Genomic DNA, 22,447 nt, shown 5'->3' on the forward strand with positions numbered 1-22,447 from the left:
AAATATTATAGGGAAATATTTAGGTGCCTTTAAATTTTTGATCTAGTGGTCAAAACGTCAAGGAAAACACGAGGAAAGGCACCAAACACACAAATGTTGAAGCGTTTCAAGACTTAAATGTTCAATGAAAAGAACGAGTTTTTGGCACTGGGATTATAATTTTAATTATAAACAAACAACACTATTTCTTCCAGTGATATTGACTGCTATGATTCATCAGCCTTAAAAATAACTGAGCGTTCTTGAATCATATAATTTGAATTATGAATACTAGTGTGCAATAAACTATTTTGATGAAGTAATTACGTTTAACTAATAATTTTAGTCCTTGCAAGTTGGGGTACTTATGATCCTTGTTTATATAAAGTTTTTCCCTAAGCACATCTAGCTTTTTTGTTATATAAGGTCTGGATGCATCCAAATATTGATAGGGAAATATTTAGGTGCCTTTAAATATTTTATCTATCTGAAATTTTTAATCTAATTATCTGAACTGAAATATTTTAATTACTTTCAAAAGTTATCAATTAAAAAGTAACTTAATTTTTTTTAATGTCATAATTATGTACTTATGACGGTTTCCGAACACTATCAGTTTTCTGTTTTTTTTTTACGATGATGATAACATCCACCATTTTAAAGCAAATTTCTTGAAGATCCTTCGTGTTGAATTCCACTGAGTATGCTTAAAGCATACTTTTGACGAAAACTCGAGTATACGACTATATTCAACATTATAGTTATATTCAACTTCCAGTGGATACTGGAGCAGCCACATGTCATATAAAACCCAACCATTCGAAAAGTTTTTTGAAAAATTTCATTACCTTACTATACATTCAAATATATTCTTAACATAAACAATGAAACTATAGCTCTTATGATTTACCAGTTAGTACCTGTAATGTCTACGAGAATTTTTCAAAGTATAATTTCTAATTTCAATGATGAACTAATGTTAACATATTATGTATAGCATTCAAAAGGATATACTATTATAAGAAGTACTTCTGGATGATGCACAATCACTAACCAAAAATCATTTAGTAGGACGATCTTTTTAAATTAATGTACCAATATTGGCAAGGGAGAGAAAATAGGAAGGAACCCTACAGGTACACTTAATAGCACTAGAAAGTGTTTCTTGCTTGCCAAATGTCAAAAAGTTATTATTACCAAAAACATCCTAAATTTGTGTAGCCTTCGATAAGGTGTGGCAAACTGGACTGTATGTTAAATTGAAAAAGCTTTTGCCCCATAAGCATTTTCAACTGCTGAAATTATAACTCACAGACAGACATTTTATTGTCAAACAGGGTGACGAATAGACTACTATAACCTACACGCAATATATTCAGGTGTTTCGCAGGTCAGAATTCTTCGCCCATTGTAATATCTAATGTATACAGCTGACCTACCGACCTCAATCAACACTACTTAATAATACTACTTAATGCTGACGATACAGCGGTTTTATTATCACGCAAAGATCCTATATCAGCAACAAGAAACCTCCAACTTCATCTTAACAAAGTCGAATTGTGGTTGAAAACGTAGCGTATCAAAGCAAATGAGACTAAATCTACCTATCATTCATCCTTTGTACAAGAACTCCGCAAGCAGATAACGTTAAATATCTGGGAATGTATTTTGATCGACGTTTGACATGAAAAAAACATATAGTAACAAAACGCAAACAGCTTGGGGTTAAACTAAACCAAATGTACTGAATGATAGGGCGTAAATCTAAATTATCATTAGATAACAGGGTTTTGCTGTATAAGACAATACTTAGGCGCATTTGGAGCTATGGTATAGCACCCCACAGGGTGCTACTAGCAAATCTAACATACATATCCCCCAGAGGTTACAAAATCAAGTGTTGCGAGTCATTGTCGATGCCCTATATTACATGTCCAACAAAATGATTCAGAAGATTGATCACTGAAGCGATCTTCTACATGTCAGGATAGTTATATTATATAACTGAAATCATATAACAATACTTATTGTCCTAGGGCAGATTGTTGAAGTTTTAAGAGATTAATAAAAAAATTGTCTGTTCCATGCTACAAAGCTAAAATAACAGCCACAATATGCAAATTAAACATTAAAAAGTATAATAATTTTGAATCAAACAATTCAAAACGAATGCTGGTTCGTGATAAGCGTGACTATCAACATATTTGTTACAATTTTACTATTATTATCTTAGCCTATTTTACCACTTCCTTAAAATTCGTGATTAAATATTTTAGAGAAATCTCAATTTCTATACTGCAAATATTAACCGGCACATCATAATTATTTACGTAAGACGTCAAACATTTCGAAACGTTTTGATACGAACCCACACTAAACTATTCAAATAATACCAGTAAGTACAAATAATAATCGTAAGTTAACATCGCCATTTAAACGTGCTACTTATTGCCAGAATGTTTAGAGACGCAATAAGAGGTTGTTAAACGTATTGGATTAATCGCTTTTTAAATTATTTTAATATATACTGAATAATAATCCGAATGAAGAATGAATAAGTAACGAGCAGATAGCCCGAAGAAATTATGTAGTTGTTATTACGAGCGAATGGTTGATTGTTATGAAACAGATTATATGTTTTTATTTACATTAATTATTAAATGAGACCAATAATAAAGATAAGATATCAACATAATTTATACGTTTATATATATATATATATATATATATATATATATATATATATATATATATATATATATATATATATATATATATAGCCCAACTTATAAAAATTGATAGATGGAAAATCTAAAAGAAACTGAAAACAGCATATGTGATTCTACCCAAAACATCATCAAGTTTATATTGATCTTCTTAGAGACCAAAGGTGAATGAATACTGTTGGGCTAAACCACGATGGTGCTCTTTTTTAACTCACTGTAAACGACAAAGACAAAAAAACTTCAAATTATTTTACGATAAAAAATGTTAGTAGCAGACAGATAAAACTCGTTTAGACTAATCTCAAAACATAAAATTCAACCCTCCCATCACCTACATCAACAGAGAATGGAATCAAAAACGGAGACTAATCTCAACTAAAAAGAAGAAATATTTTAACAACGAAATAACAGACTCAAATAAATGTCAAACAAGAGCAAAATACGACTCTCTGATGTGGTGTTTTAGGAAATAAACAAATAATCATTAAATAACAGCCATTCGAAACACGATAACAAAAATCGAAAATATTCAATATTAATGAATGTATTATTTAATGATTTCATAGTGAAATAAATGAAGCTAAAATAGTTTTTTACATTTTACGTGAATGATTTATATTTGGTGAATTAATGTGTTCACTCAACAATAATTCAGAAAGAAAGTACCCGCCAAAAGTTATTGAACAGTGTTGGAAGGCAATGAACACATTCACATCATCGACAGAATTGCGTGAATTGGATTCAACATTTAAGAAATGACAGTTTGAAACCCAAATACTTTAAATATAAGGGATTGGGAATCATAGAATATCACTATTGATTATAACCAATACTTAGTCAAGCATTGAAAAGAAACCCTATATATGTTCTGAGTGGACTCAAAACATTTGGATTTGTTAAAAAAATCCCCAAAAGGCAATGAACATATTCACATCATCGACAGAATTGCGTGAATTGGATTCAACATTTAAGAAATGACAGTTTGAAACCCAAATACTTTAAATATAAGGGATTGGGAATCATAGAATATCACTATTGATTATAACCAATACTTAGTCAAGCATTGAAAAGAAACCCTATATATGTTCTGAGTGGACTCAAAACATTTGGATTTGTTAAAAAAATCCCCAAAAGGCAATGAACATATTCACATCATCGACAGAATTGCGTGAATTGGATTCAACATTTAAGAAATGACAGTTTGAAACCCAAATATTTTAAATATCAGGAATTGGGAATCATAGAATATCACTATTGATTATAACCAATACTTAGTCAAGCATTGAAAAGAAACCCTATATATGTTCTGAGTGGACTCAAAACATTTGGATTTGTTAAAAAAATCCCCAAAAGGCAATGAACATATTCACATCATCGACAGAATTGCGTGAATTGGATTCAACATTTAAGAAATGACAGTTTGAAACCCAAATATTTTAAATATCAGGAATTGGGAATCATAGAATATCACTATTGATTATAACCAATACTTAGTCAAGCATTGAAAAGAAACCCTATATATGTTCTGAGTGGACTCAAAACATTTGGATTTGTTAAAAAAATCCCCAAAATAAATGAACAACCCAGAAATATAATAATAATACCACTAACCCTTAACATCATTAAGTTTTTCACAAAATATTTTGACGTAAAATGATGCTAATATATTATTGTAAATTTATGACTTTTCAACATTTATAAAACAGTCAGTATTTATTTCCAGTAAACCACAACAATTAATTTTTATGTTTTATTATATCAAATAAAGTATATATATATATATATATATATATATATATATATATATATATATAACGTTATAATTAATATAATATTGACATTAGTTCTACGTTAATTGGCTCTGTTAACACTTATAGAAAATATTAATAGCAATTTTTAAGAATTTTACATAAAATCTTTATAATCAAGAAACAAAATTATCTTTACGAATGAAATTTATGATAATTTCATCAAAGATTTTGATACTTAATAAGTTTATGTATATAATATATAATTACTACAATATAATCAACAGTCAAGTCGAGGTTAAACATATCTATATATCGGATATTTTTATGATTGCAAATCAAATTAAATCATTAGTGTTTTTCCCTAATGAGTTTTATATGAAATAATTAGTGCTACATATTTCAAATGGCTCGAATAATATTCTATTTATAATTAACATTTACATCGACAATTATCAGTAAGAATAAAATAAATAATGCTGACGTAAAATGTATTAATTTAAATAAAAATTGTAATATATATTTAATTGATGTTTTTTAAATAATACTCAAGTATCAGTTATCAATTAATCAAAGATACGATAACATATAGTTGATACTAGTCAGTTAGAAACAGGACAAGGCAAAACTGACAGTAATTTTTAGCCAATTACTATTAAAAATTGAAAATGTTGCAATGATACTGAAATTTAGTTACTAATGGGAAATAATTTACGTCGCAGCAATGTACAAGTGGCCAAACATTTTCTTGTATATGTCAGAACTAATTGATTACGAATAAAATATAAATAACCCAAAGAAAATATTTAAAAGGTTCATTTAATTATGTTTTAATAAATAATATCCGTCTGTGAAATATTAGCTGGCCACATACATTGGTAACTGAAGAAATTTGTTTATATTTTACGATGTTTTAAAACTGATTACATATTTTTATTTTTTATTTACTGAATTAGAGTAATAATAGAGATAAGATATCAACATAGTAACATAGTTTATGCATACACATTCCCACACAGCGAAAATTATTTTAGTATTTATTTAAATTAAAAATCCCTAGTATAGAATAAAAAGTTCGTGTTTTGATGTAGTCTTTTAGTAAAAGGTCAGATCCCAGTTATTAATAAACAAAATGGTTTTATGAATTCAAGTACACTTGGGATTAACACATGTTTTGATATACGATAACAACGGTAACATTTAAACATTAATAGTAAATTTTAATATTTCGTATTTCATTCGACCAAAAAATGCAAAGAGATATATGATCCTTTAATATTTTCAGATATTATCTATTAAAACTAATTTATTAATGTTATTTATAGTTAATATTCGTTCAAAAATCTTGTTGTTTATTAAATAACGTTGAAATTTATAAAAAATACGTAGGCATTGAACAAAATCAAATTTAATAAAAGAACTAACTTGATGACGGTGGAAATATTTATACAATCCCGAAATATATAAGGCAATTGTCATCATCAACGAACATATTTTAAATAGACATGTGAGATGGATAGTCAAGTAGAGTACCACAGACAAATTAATACTAAAAAGACTATATAGATAGAGATAGGATTATTTTGATTACCAATATTAAAAATCTGATATGAAATGATAATAATAATAATAAACAAGACCGGTTAACGTTGTGATATAGTCCCTTAATGACCTTTCAGATGTTAGCTATTAAAAATCATTTTATGACTATAGTTAATATCAATTTTGATATAATAATAACTTTATTAATCATAAATCTTAGGATTTTGATGTGAAATATAGTAATTAAAACTTGAATTGCTCCACAATGTTGATGTATAAAACAATTCACCCTCATATAATTTACTCATTGTATAATATTTATATATATTTAGATAAATATTTATTATCAAACGTTTTCTTACATCTTAGTAAAAATTCAGATGTTCTCTATTAAAATATTTTGACGTACACAATTTACTGTTATAGTCAGTTTTTATATGATATAACGAAAGTTTATTATAAAAGTATAATAATGTATGTGTTGATGTTAGATATTAATACATTAAATTACTTTATGAATGATATTTCTTCTTAACATATGTTTGGTTTTTATTGCAGTCCCAGACGAAATAAATAATCAACATTAGCATTCATATAAGAAACTTTGATACGATACATTTAAACCATTTAAATTATAGAATTAAATAGTATATATATATATATATATATATATATATATATATATATATATATATATATATATATATTTAGTCTCCTTTTACCAACTATGGGTTTATCTGGACTGGCCTGTCCTCAGCATTAAGTATACAGACTGGCGAGTGACCAACTTTAGAAACCATCCCAAAAAACATCCGGTCTCACCCAGCCTGGTTACTGGCGTGACTAGGATCATTTTCTTTGTCGGATTTTACACTCTTGCCTAGAACATTCACAAATTTTGCCCAGCAGGATTCGAACCCGCGGCTATCGCAACAGTATGAGGACCGTCCCATTGCCTTTACCACTGCGCCACCAAGCCGGCACAATTTTTAAAAAATATTATTATCAAAACTTGGAAGTGAAATTGAGAAAAAGTAATGAAAATTATTTATGATCTAGTATTGCTGTGAAATAATTAAAGAATAACATTTATTATCACATACACAATGAGAGATGCATACAAAATTCATCAGTCTTTCACTGTGTTGTCTCGATAGAAAACATGATGATAGAAAAGCCCTAAATATTAAGATTTCTATATAAAATAATTCGATAAATATTGAAATTCTGAATATACAAATATTTCATTTTGAGGATAATTTGGCTTTATTCAGTGTAATGAAAGTCCTAATATTGTCTATTAAAATAAATACATTAAGTGATGCATGATAGCACTAAATAAACTTATGATATAGTTAATATATTTTAATATAGAGCAAGTAAAGGTTGATAATCGTTCATTGATATTAACATTTCTCAGAATAATAATCTTTTGAAATTGTTTATTGTTATAATTTTCATATACATAAATTAAATAATGGATGACAACACTGATATATCATTAGATGTACAACCTAAGGAGAAATAGGACCGAAATAATTTAATAATTATGGAATAATTGGATACACAATACAAATATGTAAGTTTTCGAACTAAAAGTATTATATTTTGTGAATAGTTATATATAACATTAAGTATGATCAATAAAACAATCAATAGAATGGTTTACTCTTACAATTTTCAAATAAACAAATTAAGTATTAATTATTATATATATGTATATATATATTATATATATATATATATATATATATATATATATATATATATATATATATTAATATATTAATAGAAAAACAATATTTAAAATAAATGTAATCTGAAATAACCTTATAAATAACGATTTTTGGTATATACCAATATTTAATTACAATATAGTTCTTGATATATTTTCATAATTTTAGTTCATTAAATGTATTAAACATATTGATGTCTTTTATAAAGGGTTATATATTTGTTTATGTAATATTAATTTATAATTTAGTTAATATATCTTAATTTAGAGTAAATCGTTGACGATTACGATTTAAGACGATAAAAGAAATGAATTGATTACGAAAAATATGATTTAAAATGAATTTAATATCTAATAATTTTATAAATATTGAATTTTTGTATATACAAATGTTTATTTTTGCTGATAACATAAGTTCCTACAATGTGTTGAATATATTGACATAATCTTTTCTGAATGGTTATATATTCATTAAAATAAATACTTTATGTGATAGTTAATATATTTTAATATAAAACAAAAAGGTTGATAAGTCTATGGTATAGCTGATAATAGTTCATTAGTATGTACATTTCCCACTAATATAATCTTGTAGAATTGTTTACTATTATAGTTTTATCATTAGAAGTATGATTTAAGACGAAAAAGGGCAAAATTAAATAACAAAAATATGATTTAAAATGAAATGAATATCTAATAATTTTATAAATATTGAATTTCTACAAATATTTAGTTTTGATGATAGCTTGGGTTCTTACAATGTATTGAACATATTAATATAATCTTTTCTGAATGGTTATATATTCATTAAAATAAATACTTTATGTGATAGTTAACATAGTTTAATATAAAACATAAAGGTTGATAAGTTTATTGTATAGTTGATAATCGTGCACTAGTATGTACATTTCCCATTAATATAATCTTGTAGAATTGTTTACTATTATAGTTTTATTATTAGAAGTATGACTTAAGACGAAAAAGGGCAAAATTAACTAAGAAAATATGATTTAAAATTAAATTAATATCTAATAATTTTATAAATATTGAATTTCTACAAATATTTAGTCTTGATGATAGCGTGAGTTCATACAATGTATCGAACATATTGATATTATCTTTTCTGAATGGTTATATATTTATTAAAATAAATATTTTATGTGATAGTTAATATATTTTAATATAAAACAAAAAGGTTGATAAGTTTATTGTATAGTTGATAATTGTTCACTAGTATATACTTTTTCCACTAATATAATCTTGTAGAATTGTTTACTATTATAGTTTTATCGTAGAAGTATGATTTAAGACGAAAAAGGGCAGAATTAACTAAGAAAAATTTGATTTAAAATGAAATTAATGGTTAAATATTCGTTTATGTTAATACATAACAATATTAGATATGATATTTATGATTTAGTTAATATATATTTTAATAGAGTAAAGATTGGTGTTTCCCAGTAACATAATCTTATAAAATTTCTATATTCCTAATATATTATTAGAAGTATGGTTTAAGACGAAATAGGCTAGAGTTAACTAATCTTTAATTGATAATGATATCGATATCGATGATAATTTAAGGTCGTTGAATGCATTGAATACATTCATATTGTTTTTAGTAAATGGTCATATGTAATACATAACAATATTAGGATATTTATTATTTAAATATATATATAGAGTAATAGTTAACAATCTTATAAACTTGTTGTTGTAACACTAATATGTTATTGGAAGTACGACTAAAGATGAAATTTGAGTGCCTTGAATGCATCGAACATATCGTCTTTTGTAAATGGTTATATAATAGTTTACGTAACGCTTAGATATGATATTTATGATTTAAGTAATACATATTTTAATATAGAGCAAAGGTTCTTAGTGACACAATCTTATAAAATTATTTAATGACACCAACATGTCATTAGAAGTAGGATTTAACGCTGAAAAGTCAGATTTAACTATGAAGAAGATATTTATCGATATATTCGACGATCTAAATATACTCGTTATATGTGGGCAGTTTGTAGCAAAGAAAAGGATGTTATCGTGGGGTTTATTCTCCCAGACAGAGTTGACAACGTTGAAGACGCCGCATGGTGGGCACGTGTGCCAAACGTAAATAAACCAGAGGCGCGCGTCTCCACCACAAAGACTCCTCGTGTCGTCGCGTGTATTTTTTTTCTTATGAGGCTGATAAACACTTACCCGTTCCTCCTCGCGAATCATCTCGGCTATACCCGGCTTGATCTCCATATCGTCGGCGGTCGAAGACGAGTGAGACACCTGGGGCTGCGGCGGCATGGCCAGCGGCAACGGGAGCGTCTCGGTGGCGGCGGTACCCGTGGAACCAAGGGGGGTCGCGGACGGCGCCGGCGACATCTCCACCGACGGCGGCGGTTCCGGCATCTCGGTACCCGCGCTCTCCGCCGGGCTACTCAGGCTGCTCCTCTCGCCGGAGCGACGTCTCCTCTTGGTGCGGGCTTCCGAATTGTCCGAGGCCGCCCCGGCCCCCTGGGGGGTCTGATCGGGCCTGGCGCCCCATTCCGGGGCGGGTGTCTGTGTCGCGGGCCTGGAGGCAGGCCGCGCTGTTAATTCCGCGGTGGCGGACGCGGCCGCGATGTCCTGTTCTCCGTTGACATCGGCCAGGCCGCGGATTTTCAGCGTCTCCGCCACCTTGAGCAGCGGCCCGATCTGTTCCTGCGACACATTGATCTCGCCCTTGTACATGAACTCCACGGCCGCCTTCAGCTCGGGCCATTTGATGTCGCGCATGATGACGATCGGGTGCTGGCAGGGGTTCTCGAAGAACAGCGCCTGGAAGTAGGGGCTGCACGCGGACAGCACCATCTTGTGCGCCTTGACGGAGTGGCCGTCGCAGGCCAGCGTCACGTCCACGAACGACTCGCTCTGAAGCAGCTGGTCGAAGACGTTGGTCAGGTTGTTCTGGTAGTTGTTCCAGCGCAGGCAGAACTGCTGCGGCGAGCCGGCCGCGTGCTGCATCTCGACGGGGGCGATCGCTCCTGCTGCTGCTCTGCTCACCTACAAGTTCAAATAATAAAACTCAAAAACACTTGGGGTACGCGGGCGTCGTCGTCTATGCGAACGACAGCGGGCCGCACATCGCCGTCAACATAAGAGGGAGCACGTGAACACGCTGCGCGGGGACCTGGGTGGCGGACGAAACACGCGCGAACGTCGACTAACGCGTCCTGGAGCAGACTGAGCGGCCGGCGGTGGCGGGAGGGCCGGCCGCCCTGGCGCACGCCCCTGCCCCCTCCACGAGCGCGAGACCGCCCTCACCCCACCCATCCACCCACGAGGCCGCGTGGCGGCCGGTCTCTCTCTCGAACGCCGAGATGCACCGGCACCTGGGGCCGGCGGAAGGCGACGAGGGGGGACCGGAGGCGTCGCGGCGCAACGTTTTTCCACCTTACGGGCCACTTAATCCGCCGCGAATTGATTGTCGTCGGACGACAATGTTTTAATACCAGTCATTTGTGATCCAATACCAAGAAAACGCGAGTAATATATCAACATATTTTGAAGTTATATGTGTTTTTCGTCCTCAGTACAAACAAACAATATTTCTTGAATTTTTAATACAATAAAATATACTGATTTTAAATTGCAAAATAAATACAAATGTATTGGCCGGAGGTTATAAGGCACATTCATACATAATAATATTGCAACAATATATAATATGTGTAAACGAAAGTTCCCTTTTCCAATTTTTAATAAAGTCATACTTATTTTAAATTGATAACTATAGTTATAAATTTATTGGTTCTAGATTATAGGACACAAATAACAAAACTGCAACAATATATTACAAGCGCAAAAGAAATTGATATTTCTTTCTTTAATATTTAATACAACAATATAAACTGATTTTCAATCGGCAAACATAAATAAAAAATCAATTAGCTCTAGATTATACGACAGATATCAGATATAATATACAATAAGATTGTAATAACATATGACATGTGTAAACGAAATTAATGTTTTTTTTAGTTTTTAATATAATAAATTATACTGATTTTAAGTTGCAAAATAAATACAAATGTATTGGCCGGAGGTTATAAGGCACATTCATACATAAGAACGTTGCAACAATATATAATATGTGTAAACGAAAGTTCCCTTTTCCAATTTCTAATAAAGTCATACTTATTTTAAGTTGATAACTATAGTTATAAATTTATTGGTTCTAGATTATAGGACACACATAATAAAATTGCAACAATATATTACAAGCGCAAAAGAAACTGATATTTCTTTCTTTAATATTTAATACAACAATATAAACTGATTTTCAATCGACAAACATAAATAAAAAATCAATTAGCTCTAGATTATACGACAGATATCAGATATAATATACAATAAGATTGTAATAACATATAACATGTGTAAACGAAATTGTTTTTTTTTAGTTTTTAATATAATAAATTATACTGATTTTAAGTTGCAAAATAAATACAAATGTATTGGCCGGAGGTTATAAGGCACATTCATACATAATAATATTGCAACAATATATAATATGTGTAAACGAAAGTTCCCTTTTCCAATTTTTAATAAAGTCATACTTATTTTAAGTTGATAACTATAGTTATAAATTTATTGGTTCTAGATTATAGGACACACATAATAAAATTGCAACAATATATTACAAGCGCAAAAGAAACTGATATTTCTTTCTTTAATATTTAATACAACAATATAAACTGATTTTCAATCGACAAACATAAATAAAAAATCAATTAGCTCTAGATTATACGACAGATATCAGATATAATATACAATAAGATTGTAATAACATATAACATGTGTAAACGAAATTGTTTTTTTTTAGTTTTTAATATAATAAATTATACTGATTTTAAGTTGCAAAATAAATACAAATGTATTGGCCGGAGGTTATAAGGCACATTCATACATAATAATATTGCAACAATATATAATATGTGTAAACGAAAGTTCCCTTTTCCAATTTTTAATAAAGTCATACTTATTTTAAGTTGATAACTATAGTTATAAATTTATTGGTTCTAGATTATAGGACACACATAACAAAATTGCAACAATATATTACAAGCGCAAAAGAAATTGATATTTCTTTCTTTAATATTTAATACAACAATATAAACTGATTTTCAATCGACAAACATAAATAAAAAATCAATTAGCTCTAAATTATACGACAAATATCAGATATAATATACAATAAGATTGTAATAACATATAACATGTGTAAACGAAATTAATGTTTTTTTTTAGTTCTTAATATAATAAATTATACTGATTTTTACTTAAAATAAATATAATAAATAAAATAAATATAAATATAAATTTATTGGCTCTAGATAATAGGCATATATCATAGGACATATATGATTATAGGACATATCATACGCATATATAAACCCTGTTGAAAAGAATAAAACCGATTTTAAAGGGAATCAGCACGTCGTAATGTTGCAGCATCAAATTAGACTAATAGGAATAACCCATACACCAATTTGGATTTGCATAGAATAGAATAACAGATGAACAATTGATAAAGCCTATGAAGGTAATAAAGTATATTCAGCTGTATTCTTAGATGTAAGGTCTTGTTCATAAGACAGAGAAACTGTTACACTGCTAGCAAGCCACTGCTGAAATTTTACATCACAGCCGGAGAGTTTGGAGTTAATTAAGAGGAAGCCTATCCTACCGTAAATTGACCTAAAGAAGGTGTATGTACTTCAAGAAAGTGTATTGGGGCCAATTCCTTACGTACTCCACACATGTGATATACCAGAAATAGAAATATGGTGATATTATGCTGAGTGAGGAGTCGGGAGAAATTGTCATATCTGCTGATGATACTGTGGTTCTTGCTGTCGGTGACAATAATAAAGAAGCTATATACTGACAATATAAATAGTTGAACTTAAACCTAGAAAATAAAAATTAATTAAAATAAATCTGTTCGCGTAAAGTCAGATCGTACAAGCACCAAAAACAGCAAATAATACTATCATGCCATATATCAACAGCTCTAAATATCTTGGAATAAATATTGATGCAAAACTTTGTTAGAAGGAACATGTAAAACAGAAAAGGAAAGAATTGGCGTTAAAATATAGGAAAATGTATTGTTCAATGGGTACAAAATCACAACTATCAATACAGTATAAATCGTTATTATACAAGCAAGTCTATATATCTATTATTTGCTATTGTTGACATTAAGCCGTCCCAATTTTTAGCCGGTTTTGCTCAACTTGTTCTAAAAACAGTTGATACATCAGCAACTAAGCTGTCTCAAGTTCCTCGAGTGCTTCATCTGGGTTTTCATTCAATAAGTATAGTAATATACTTATTGAATGTAAAGTTGAAGAACAGTAAGTCTTCGAGCTTCTTTGGGCCGCCAGGCCGTTTTTTGTCACTGATATTAAAATCACCAATTTTAAATCGTTGAAATTAAAACCGATATTGGGATGTTATTCATATCAAACCACAAGATATTGAATAACTCAAAAAGATTAATTGTTGAAGTGTTATTTTATATAGAGATATGCCAAATTCATACCATCAAATTTAACATATATAGCTCATCAAAAAATACACAGAAAAATATAAACTTTATTTATAATATATTAACGCTTCATGTGGAAGCACTCAAATAAACACAGATACCAAATATATTAGTAATTTTCCTGATGGTTTTTATCATCAATGGAAGAATTTATATCTAATTTTAATTAAGAACGTGACAAAGTGTTAGAACAACCAATACTATTATTCTTCCTCCATACAAACCAGGTGTTGACAAATTGACATACAGAGGCTAGTTTACAACAGGGCCCCTTATTATTGATTTATTGGTGCACTGATAATTGCATGATAATTGACGAACAATATAAATACGTTGTTGATATTATTAATTATAAAAAATATAATAACGACAATGGCCTTGGACGATATTGCTTCTTTAAATTAACATTGACACGCTGAAATATTTTATTTTGATCGATAAAAATTCCTCTACACGCATTATTATTATTTTATTAATTAGCAATCATAATAACATGACCAATATTATACGGCACGGGCTTCAGACTGCTGAAATCATATACTTGACAGAATAGATATGAGTAACAACCAATTGATTAATATTTGTTTAATAAATAGTTATAACTAATCCTAAAGTGTTGTTATTTTTCTTATGATTTTCATGATGCAACAATAAGATGATACTAAAAACATGGAAAAAATATTGCCTAGTGATATGTAATACTTGATGTTTATTTGTGTGGAGAAAAAAACGCTTGTTTTAATCAATCATCAGCTGTTTCTTTTATAAAACTATACTAAATTATAGCTAATTCTCTATTGTCCAACCAAATTAACAAGAATTGTTGTTAATATTATTGGTAAAATTGTATTAACTTTCTTCTAATATGTCCATATATATATATATATATATATATATATATATATATGGAAACGAAAAATTATATAATATGCAGAATCCAATTCTAATATGATGATATTTTGAAAGCACACATCGATCGGATATTTTCAAAAATTATATAACCTTTTGAAACGTTCAATATTGATTTTATTACTAACACTTTATATTTTCAAAACAATAGAACAAACCAATATGTATGGTTAGTCATTGCTTACTAATGAATTAAAATGGTAGTTAAAATGTAATTGGCTTAAACACTGTTATGGTGGTTCCGTCGCAGGGAAATCAGCCGTCATTGTATGGTACTTGTACGGTAAACTTAAAAGTAACCACCTGGATCTTCATCACTATTTCCATTATTTATGAAAAGTTTTAGTATAAGAAGAAAGAGTTACTGCCAAATGCATTTAAACACATAACTATATAAAACAAGAAGTTTACAATTAGTCCTATCATATAACACATGTGCTGAAAAGTCCCGGGTGCAACAAAGAAAAAGAGTTTTCTTTGTTCAAAATAGGTTTTATTCATCAACGTTATCTCCATCAAGAGCCACACACTCATTCCAGCGTCGCTCGAATATGTCAATACCATTTTTGTAGAACGATTTATCTTTTGCCTCAAAATAGACCACAAAATCCAAAGCAATTAAACAATTTTTGCTTTAATCAATTGAGGAAATACTGAGTTTTTGGGAACCTTCTTGAAGAAGTATTCTGTAGTATTTCCTAAAATGTTTAACTATTTGTAGTCGTAATTCTTTAGAATTTTGGATATATACCTAAGATGTCTGTGATGTAGAATATAGTGGATCGAATAGAAAGCATTATTTTCGAAGGTATCCGACTCTATATTAAAAGAAGCTTAAATAAGTTTGTAATATACGTTTTACGCAGGCTGACTAAAAATCCAAATTTGAAAGACCATTGTTTAAGGCATGCAGTTTCTATACGTAGTTTAAATAAATAGTAGGTCCTTGATTTTCATTGTTTACGAATAATGGATACGGGTACATGTTCAACATAGAGCAGAAGTCATTCTGTCTATGTGTAAAAGTAATGATGTCCCATTACTAATTCTACAGTAGGACTTTACATCAAAAAACCGCACTGAAAGAGTTACCAACCAAAATAGCGAACCTGAAAAAAATATCTGGCTAACTTTTAAATCTCCAAAAAGTGTTCTAAAAAATCAACACGAAAGAGAAGATCTACAATCACAGGAAGCTCGTGATATCAACAAATTTAAGAAGATAATATTCTAAAATTGTCGTATAAAATTGAAGGGATTTAAATCCATTCATAACAGTATTACTGATAATTTACTAGCCCATGATTGAAATATATTGAGTACTTTCTATCTATTCTTCCACTGATTTAACATTGAGGTCTTTTCTAATTTTTTACTTCTCATCATGTCCATGTTTGTTACATACCTGACTTTTTCGAGGTATTTCATTCCTGCTGCTTTGTCTATCAATTGTATCTGACCTGGCTTCGTCTGTAAACTGCTTTGTACACTTTTATTAATGCATTTTCTATTTACAACAAAGAAAAAATTTATGTTTTTTCCAACTCTGACGTTGATTTCCATCTGCTATCTTCCATTACTCTCGATTTCTATACTTTGTATCCTCAATTTGGATATATAATACTTCAGGCTCTACCATTACCGTGACTTATTCCATCGTACTGTGCCCATTTTTTTTCTGTTGGGTTTCTAGTTTATCAGTTGTTATTATTACATCGTACGCGAAAGCTCCTACCGACATTTTTATATTTTCCATATTTTTATACCACAATGTAATCCTGTTTTATCTAAATTAATATTGTCTTAGTTCTACTTTTAAAGGTATTTTCATTTCATACTGTCTGCAATGACAGCATTAGTATTCAACCTGTATAATTTCTTGAATTGTACTATTTTATTACTTACGCCTTTTTGTTCTAATATAACCAAATGTTCGTATATCTATTTCTTTTTAAGGCATTTTTCATTACATCCTGCAACATTTGAGGCTAAATTTCTTCAATTTCGTGACGAATATTGTTTTAAGATGTTGAATCCCACCACAAAAATAACTACTGTGGCAACATATGCAGACGATACAGCAATCTTAGCATCCCATGAAGATCCAGTCACAGCATCAATAAACCTACAAACCCACCTGGAGCAAATACAATTATGGTTGAAGACATGGCGCATTAAAGCCAATGAATCAAAATCCACGCATATAACGTTTACCCTGTGTAGAAGAACATGTCCACCAGTAAATATCAATCATCGCCAACTCCCCCAAGCATAGCATGTTAAATATCTTGGTATGCATTTAGATCGACGCCTAACCTGGAAGAAACACATACTCTCTAAACGGAAACAACTAGGACTAAAATTATATCAAATGTATTGGCTCATTGGGCGCAAATCCAAGTTATCATTAGATAACAAGGTACTGCTGTATGAGTCTATACTCAAGCCCATTTGGACATATGGAATTCAACTATGGGGTACCGCTAGCAAATCTAATATATCCATCATTCAACGGTTCCAAAATAAGGTGTTGCGTGCCATTGTTGATGCTCCGTACTATATTTCAAATAAAGTGATACAACGCGATATTCCTCTAGAACCTATAACGAGTGTAATCCAACGTGTTTGTGTGAAGTACTTCGAAAGAGTGTCAGTGCATCCCAATATACTCGCTAATCAGCTAAATATGCGACGTGATAGTGAAGTGCGTAGACTAAAACGTTTAACACCACCTGATCTGATTACTGGACATATGTAGAGTTTAGAATAAGCATTAGAATAAGACTAATTAATTAAGATAATACTTTATACAGAAGATTGCTTAATGAAGTGATTTTCTACATGCCATGTATATATAATATAGACATAAGAAATACTTATTGCCAATAGGGCAGATTGTGGACTCACGAAGAGTAATAAAAAAAAAAGACGTTGAATCGTTTGGGGTTTATTCACATACACTTTTGGTTTTAAAAAAACCCATAAGAAAAAGTCTCGTGCTGTTATATCCGGATACGTGGCTGGCCGTGCTAAATCGCCACTTCGAGAAATTAGTCTTCGTGGAAAAACGTCATTCAATAATTGAACTGTTGAACGAGCTGCGTGTGCTGTGGCTCCATCTTGCTGAAACCGCATGTCCTCTAGTCCATACTCTTCCATTTCAGGCACTAGAAAATTTTGAATCATGTCTTGGTACCGTTCAGCAGTAACACAAGCTGCAACACAGGATCAGGATCTCTCGGTAGCAATTTTTGGATTAATTCAATTTTGTAGGGCAATATTTTCAAATCAGTTTTCAAAATTTGGGTTAAACTGCGTGCAGAAACGTGTAACTGGGAACCACGTCTCCGAATTGATGTCTCTCGAGACCCTGCAACACTATCGCGCACCAGAGCCACATTTGCAGCGTTACGAGACGTCCGTTGTCTTCCAGAACGAGGCCTGTCTGCTGTCGTACCGTACTGTCGAAAATTCGCATGTAAACGATAAATTGTGGTTTTGTGAGGCACTAGACGATTAGGATATTTTTGACGCAATTTCCGCTGAGTGGCAATAATGGAACCTTTATTTTAAATAAATATTGTCACCATTCCTGCTCGTTATTGTGGTGTATAATTTATCCATAATAAAATTTGGACGTCCACACAATATAATGGTTAAAACGAAACTGGGCTAAACGTTATAAAACCAAGATAGCGGACAATAAAAATGATAGCGAAACTTTTGCCCTACATTATACTAAATGTATGGTCTTGTACATGCTTTTTCTCTTTAGAAACCCTCTTAGGGACATTGCTGCCAACTTGTCTACTACTGGTTTTAGACTATTTTCTATAGCTTGCTCCTATAACTTCATGATTGTGAACAACGGAGTAATCTCTCAATAATTATTGTCTCTTTTATATTCCTTTATAGGTATCAGAACAATTTTGTTCCTCATTTCCATACGCCCTAGTAAATATCCATTAATAATTCAGTATTTTTATGACCTATTTTTTCAGCATTTGCGGTAGTATCATACAAACATATTTTCCTTCAGTATTGGTGTGAACCTGAACTCGATACCGGGCCTTTGAGATAATTCCCAAATTAATTGGAAATACAATTCGAAAATATTCGACTGATGCGCGGCGTTCGCGCTTCATCAATCAAAAAATAGACCCCGGGGTTCAATTAGAATAATTCTTGGAGGACCGTCCGATTGGAAAGGCCGAAACGACCCAACGGGCGCTACCCGCCCCCGCCGCTCTGCCCCGCGCCCACGTCTAATTAGGAGCCCTTTTAATTATAAGCGGGAGCGATACGTAACGGATCGAGTTCCGGCCTATTAAAGTCATAATTGGCCTTGGCCCAACCGTCAAAAATCTGCGGCCGTCTCGCCCCGCGCTGACCCCGTGACGTCAGACCGACGTCTGTAGACGAAAGGGGTGCTAATGTACTGACAGCTCGAACGAGTCGACAAAGCCCCTTTTTATGTTCCTCCTAACTCTCCGGCTTGTCACAATTAGAATTTAATTACGAACTGCAAAATGAACCGTGTTTAATTGACAAATCTCGGAGGTTTTTTTTCTTGCGCCGTTACTTGAATGAGCAAAATTAAGGACTTAATATCGAAATAAACAAGACGCATTCACGTTGAAATGGAAAACACGCAAATACGTCACAAAGTGAAGGCATCACGATTCCGCTTCATTTAACGCCAATAAAGCTTTGTTTATCAAGTGCTTCAATATCCCAGTCGTTCAGATACTCTCAAACAATACACTGAGACTTTGAAAAGTATACTACAGACCTGCCCATCATAAAACTTACAAGGAGCCATAAAAAAACTGCTTCACCAAAATGTAAACTCAGAATATAGAAAATATAGAAGACAATCGTAATTAGGCGCATATAAAACAAAGATTATTGATTATTTTACCGCTATGGGGCTAGAAAATATATATATATATATATATATATATATATATATATATATATATATATATATATATATATATATATATCAGCAGGAATGACAAATGGGGTGTATTAATTATCTAAAACAATTAAACAATTTTCGCTTTCACCGATTGAGGAAATACTGAGTTTTTGGAAACCTTTTTGATGTATTCTGTAGTATTTCCTAAAATATTTAAATATTTTCGGTAGCATTCTTTAGAATTTAGTTATATACTTATGTGTTGTAATCTAGAATATAGTGGATCGAATAAAAAGCAGTATTTTTTAGGGTACTCAGATCTATATTACAAGAAGCTTAAATATTTAACTAAGACCAAATAAGTTTGTAATTTGCATTTTACTCAGACCGACTAAAAATACAAACGTGGAAGACCACTGATTAATGCATGCAGTTTCTATTTGTAACTTGAATAGTGTTACCGATTGAAGAAATACTGAGTTTTTGGATACCTTTTTGATGTATTCTGTGGTATTTCTTGAAATGTTTAACTATTTTCTGTAGCATTCTTTAGAATTCTGATTATATAGCTATGACTTGTGATATAGAATATATATAGATCGAATAGAAAGCATTATTTTTCAAGGTATCCACACTTAAAGGTGGTGGTAGGTGCTAAACCACCATTTGATTCTAAAACATCTGTAATTCTTCGCGAAATAGATTTATAAAGTGTCTGAATAATTTTCAACGGATTTTGTTTGTATCAAAAAACCAGATAACAGATTTAATGATGTTGGGAATGGATCTACTCTTCATATCTGCTCTAAAGCGTTCCAGAATGGTTGAATGATGTTGAGGTGATTAAGCTAGCGAAGCGAATATGTTTAATAATATTCTGACACTCCTCAAACCAAGACTGAACCTTTTGGCTGTATGTATCGACGCGTTATCACCTTAGAACCACAGTAAAAATTTCATCAACGGATGTCGAGATAATCACTCGCAATAATCTGAATGATAGGATAGCAAGACATAGCCGCCCAAATCACAACGGAACCTTCCCCATGCTTGACTGTAGAAAACTTCCTTCAGGGTTCTTCATACATAAAATCGCCCGATTGTAGAAAACAATGTAAACGATAATTCATCGGACCACATCACAATCTTCCATTCAATCAAGTTGAAATATAACCTACAAGACTTAGTATATAAACTGAGCAATATATACGCGTTACATTACACGGATTTGGGATTAATCTATAAAATGAGCAAATTGCTACCGCGGAACTACTGTCGATTGCTGGAATCAACTGGTTTTTCAAAAGAAAATTTACTCCCGCATGAAGGGACATTCTCAATATTTAAACCTAACTCGGCTGCAGTTCTACAGGGTAATATCTTGGGACCACACATATATCTGCTCTATACTGCTGATATCCCAACAACAAAAGAAATAGCACTTAAAAAAATTTTCCGACGACACAATGGCAAATGTACCTATAGGTAAGGCTGTAGATGAAGTACAAGTAGCTGTCAACAATATCTACAAATCGACTGGAGACTGGAAAATACAGCTTAATAGCTCCAAATCTGTCCATATTACGTTTGCGTTACGGCGAAATGATAAAAACGTGAATATATCATTTGATGAATGCCCGATACCTCAAGTAGAATCAGCTAAATACCTCGGATTATATCTCAATGGTAGGTTAAATTGGAAACGCACAGCAGATTAGACTCAGAGTCAAGTGTTCTGGTTAAACGGAAGATATTCACAACTTGACCTAATATCAAAGACATTGGTTTATCAGTCAATCATAAAGCCTATTTGGGCCCATGGGGTGCAAATTTGGGGTTGCACTAAAACATTAAACCAACTAGTAATACAACGCACCCAAAACAAAGTTCTACGATTAATTACTAATGCTTATTGCTACGTAACCAACGAAGAGCTGCACGATGACCTATGATTCAAATTGATACACGAAGTGATCCAAGATTTCGCCTTAAAACATGAAAGAAGGTTGCTAAATCACAGCAACGTGGAAGAAATACAGCTACTGGACAACGGAAAAAGCAGGAAATCAGAAGATTGAAGCGAAACAAACCACACGAACTTCTTTAGTGTATAAGTGTATTCTTAAATTTAACTTAAGCAGATTAAGCTTTATTTTGACTTTGGAAATACATACTGATGTATTAACCCCGTACTCGCCTTGCTTGTGTATTAATGCAATTAAAACAGAACAGTAGTAATAAAGTAATTCGTATATTAGGATTGCACTAAGCATATCTAATGTAAGA

The 22,447-nt window shown here is 31.5% G+C and overlaps 1 protein-coding gene across 5 annotated transcripts in view; it reads right to left on the reverse strand.

The window, feature by feature from the left end:
• LOC143204137 (protein bric-a-brac 1) overlaps positions 1 to 22,447 on the reverse strand; it is a 979,343-nt gene that overhangs the window by 675,927 nt on the left and 280,969 nt on the right. For all 5 annotated transcript variants that reach the window (XM_076416604.1, XM_076416602.1, XM_076416603.1 and 2 more), the window contains exon 6: positions 9,945 to 10,778. In XM_076416604.1, coding sequence (XP_076272719.1) covers positions 9,945 to 10,778 — 834 coding nt within the window. The remainder of the gene's footprint in view (positions 1 to 9,944; positions 10,779 to 22,447) is intronic.

This window comes from Rhynchophorus ferrugineus, unplaced genomic scaffold, assembly GCF_030347505.1.
Source record: "Rhynchophorus ferrugineus isolate W39M unplaced genomic scaffold, kcgeb_rfMv2 rfM10, whole genome shotgun sequence".
Lineage (NCBI taxonomy): Eukaryota > Metazoa > Arthropoda > Insecta > Coleoptera > Curculionidae > Rhynchophorus > Rhynchophorus ferrugineus.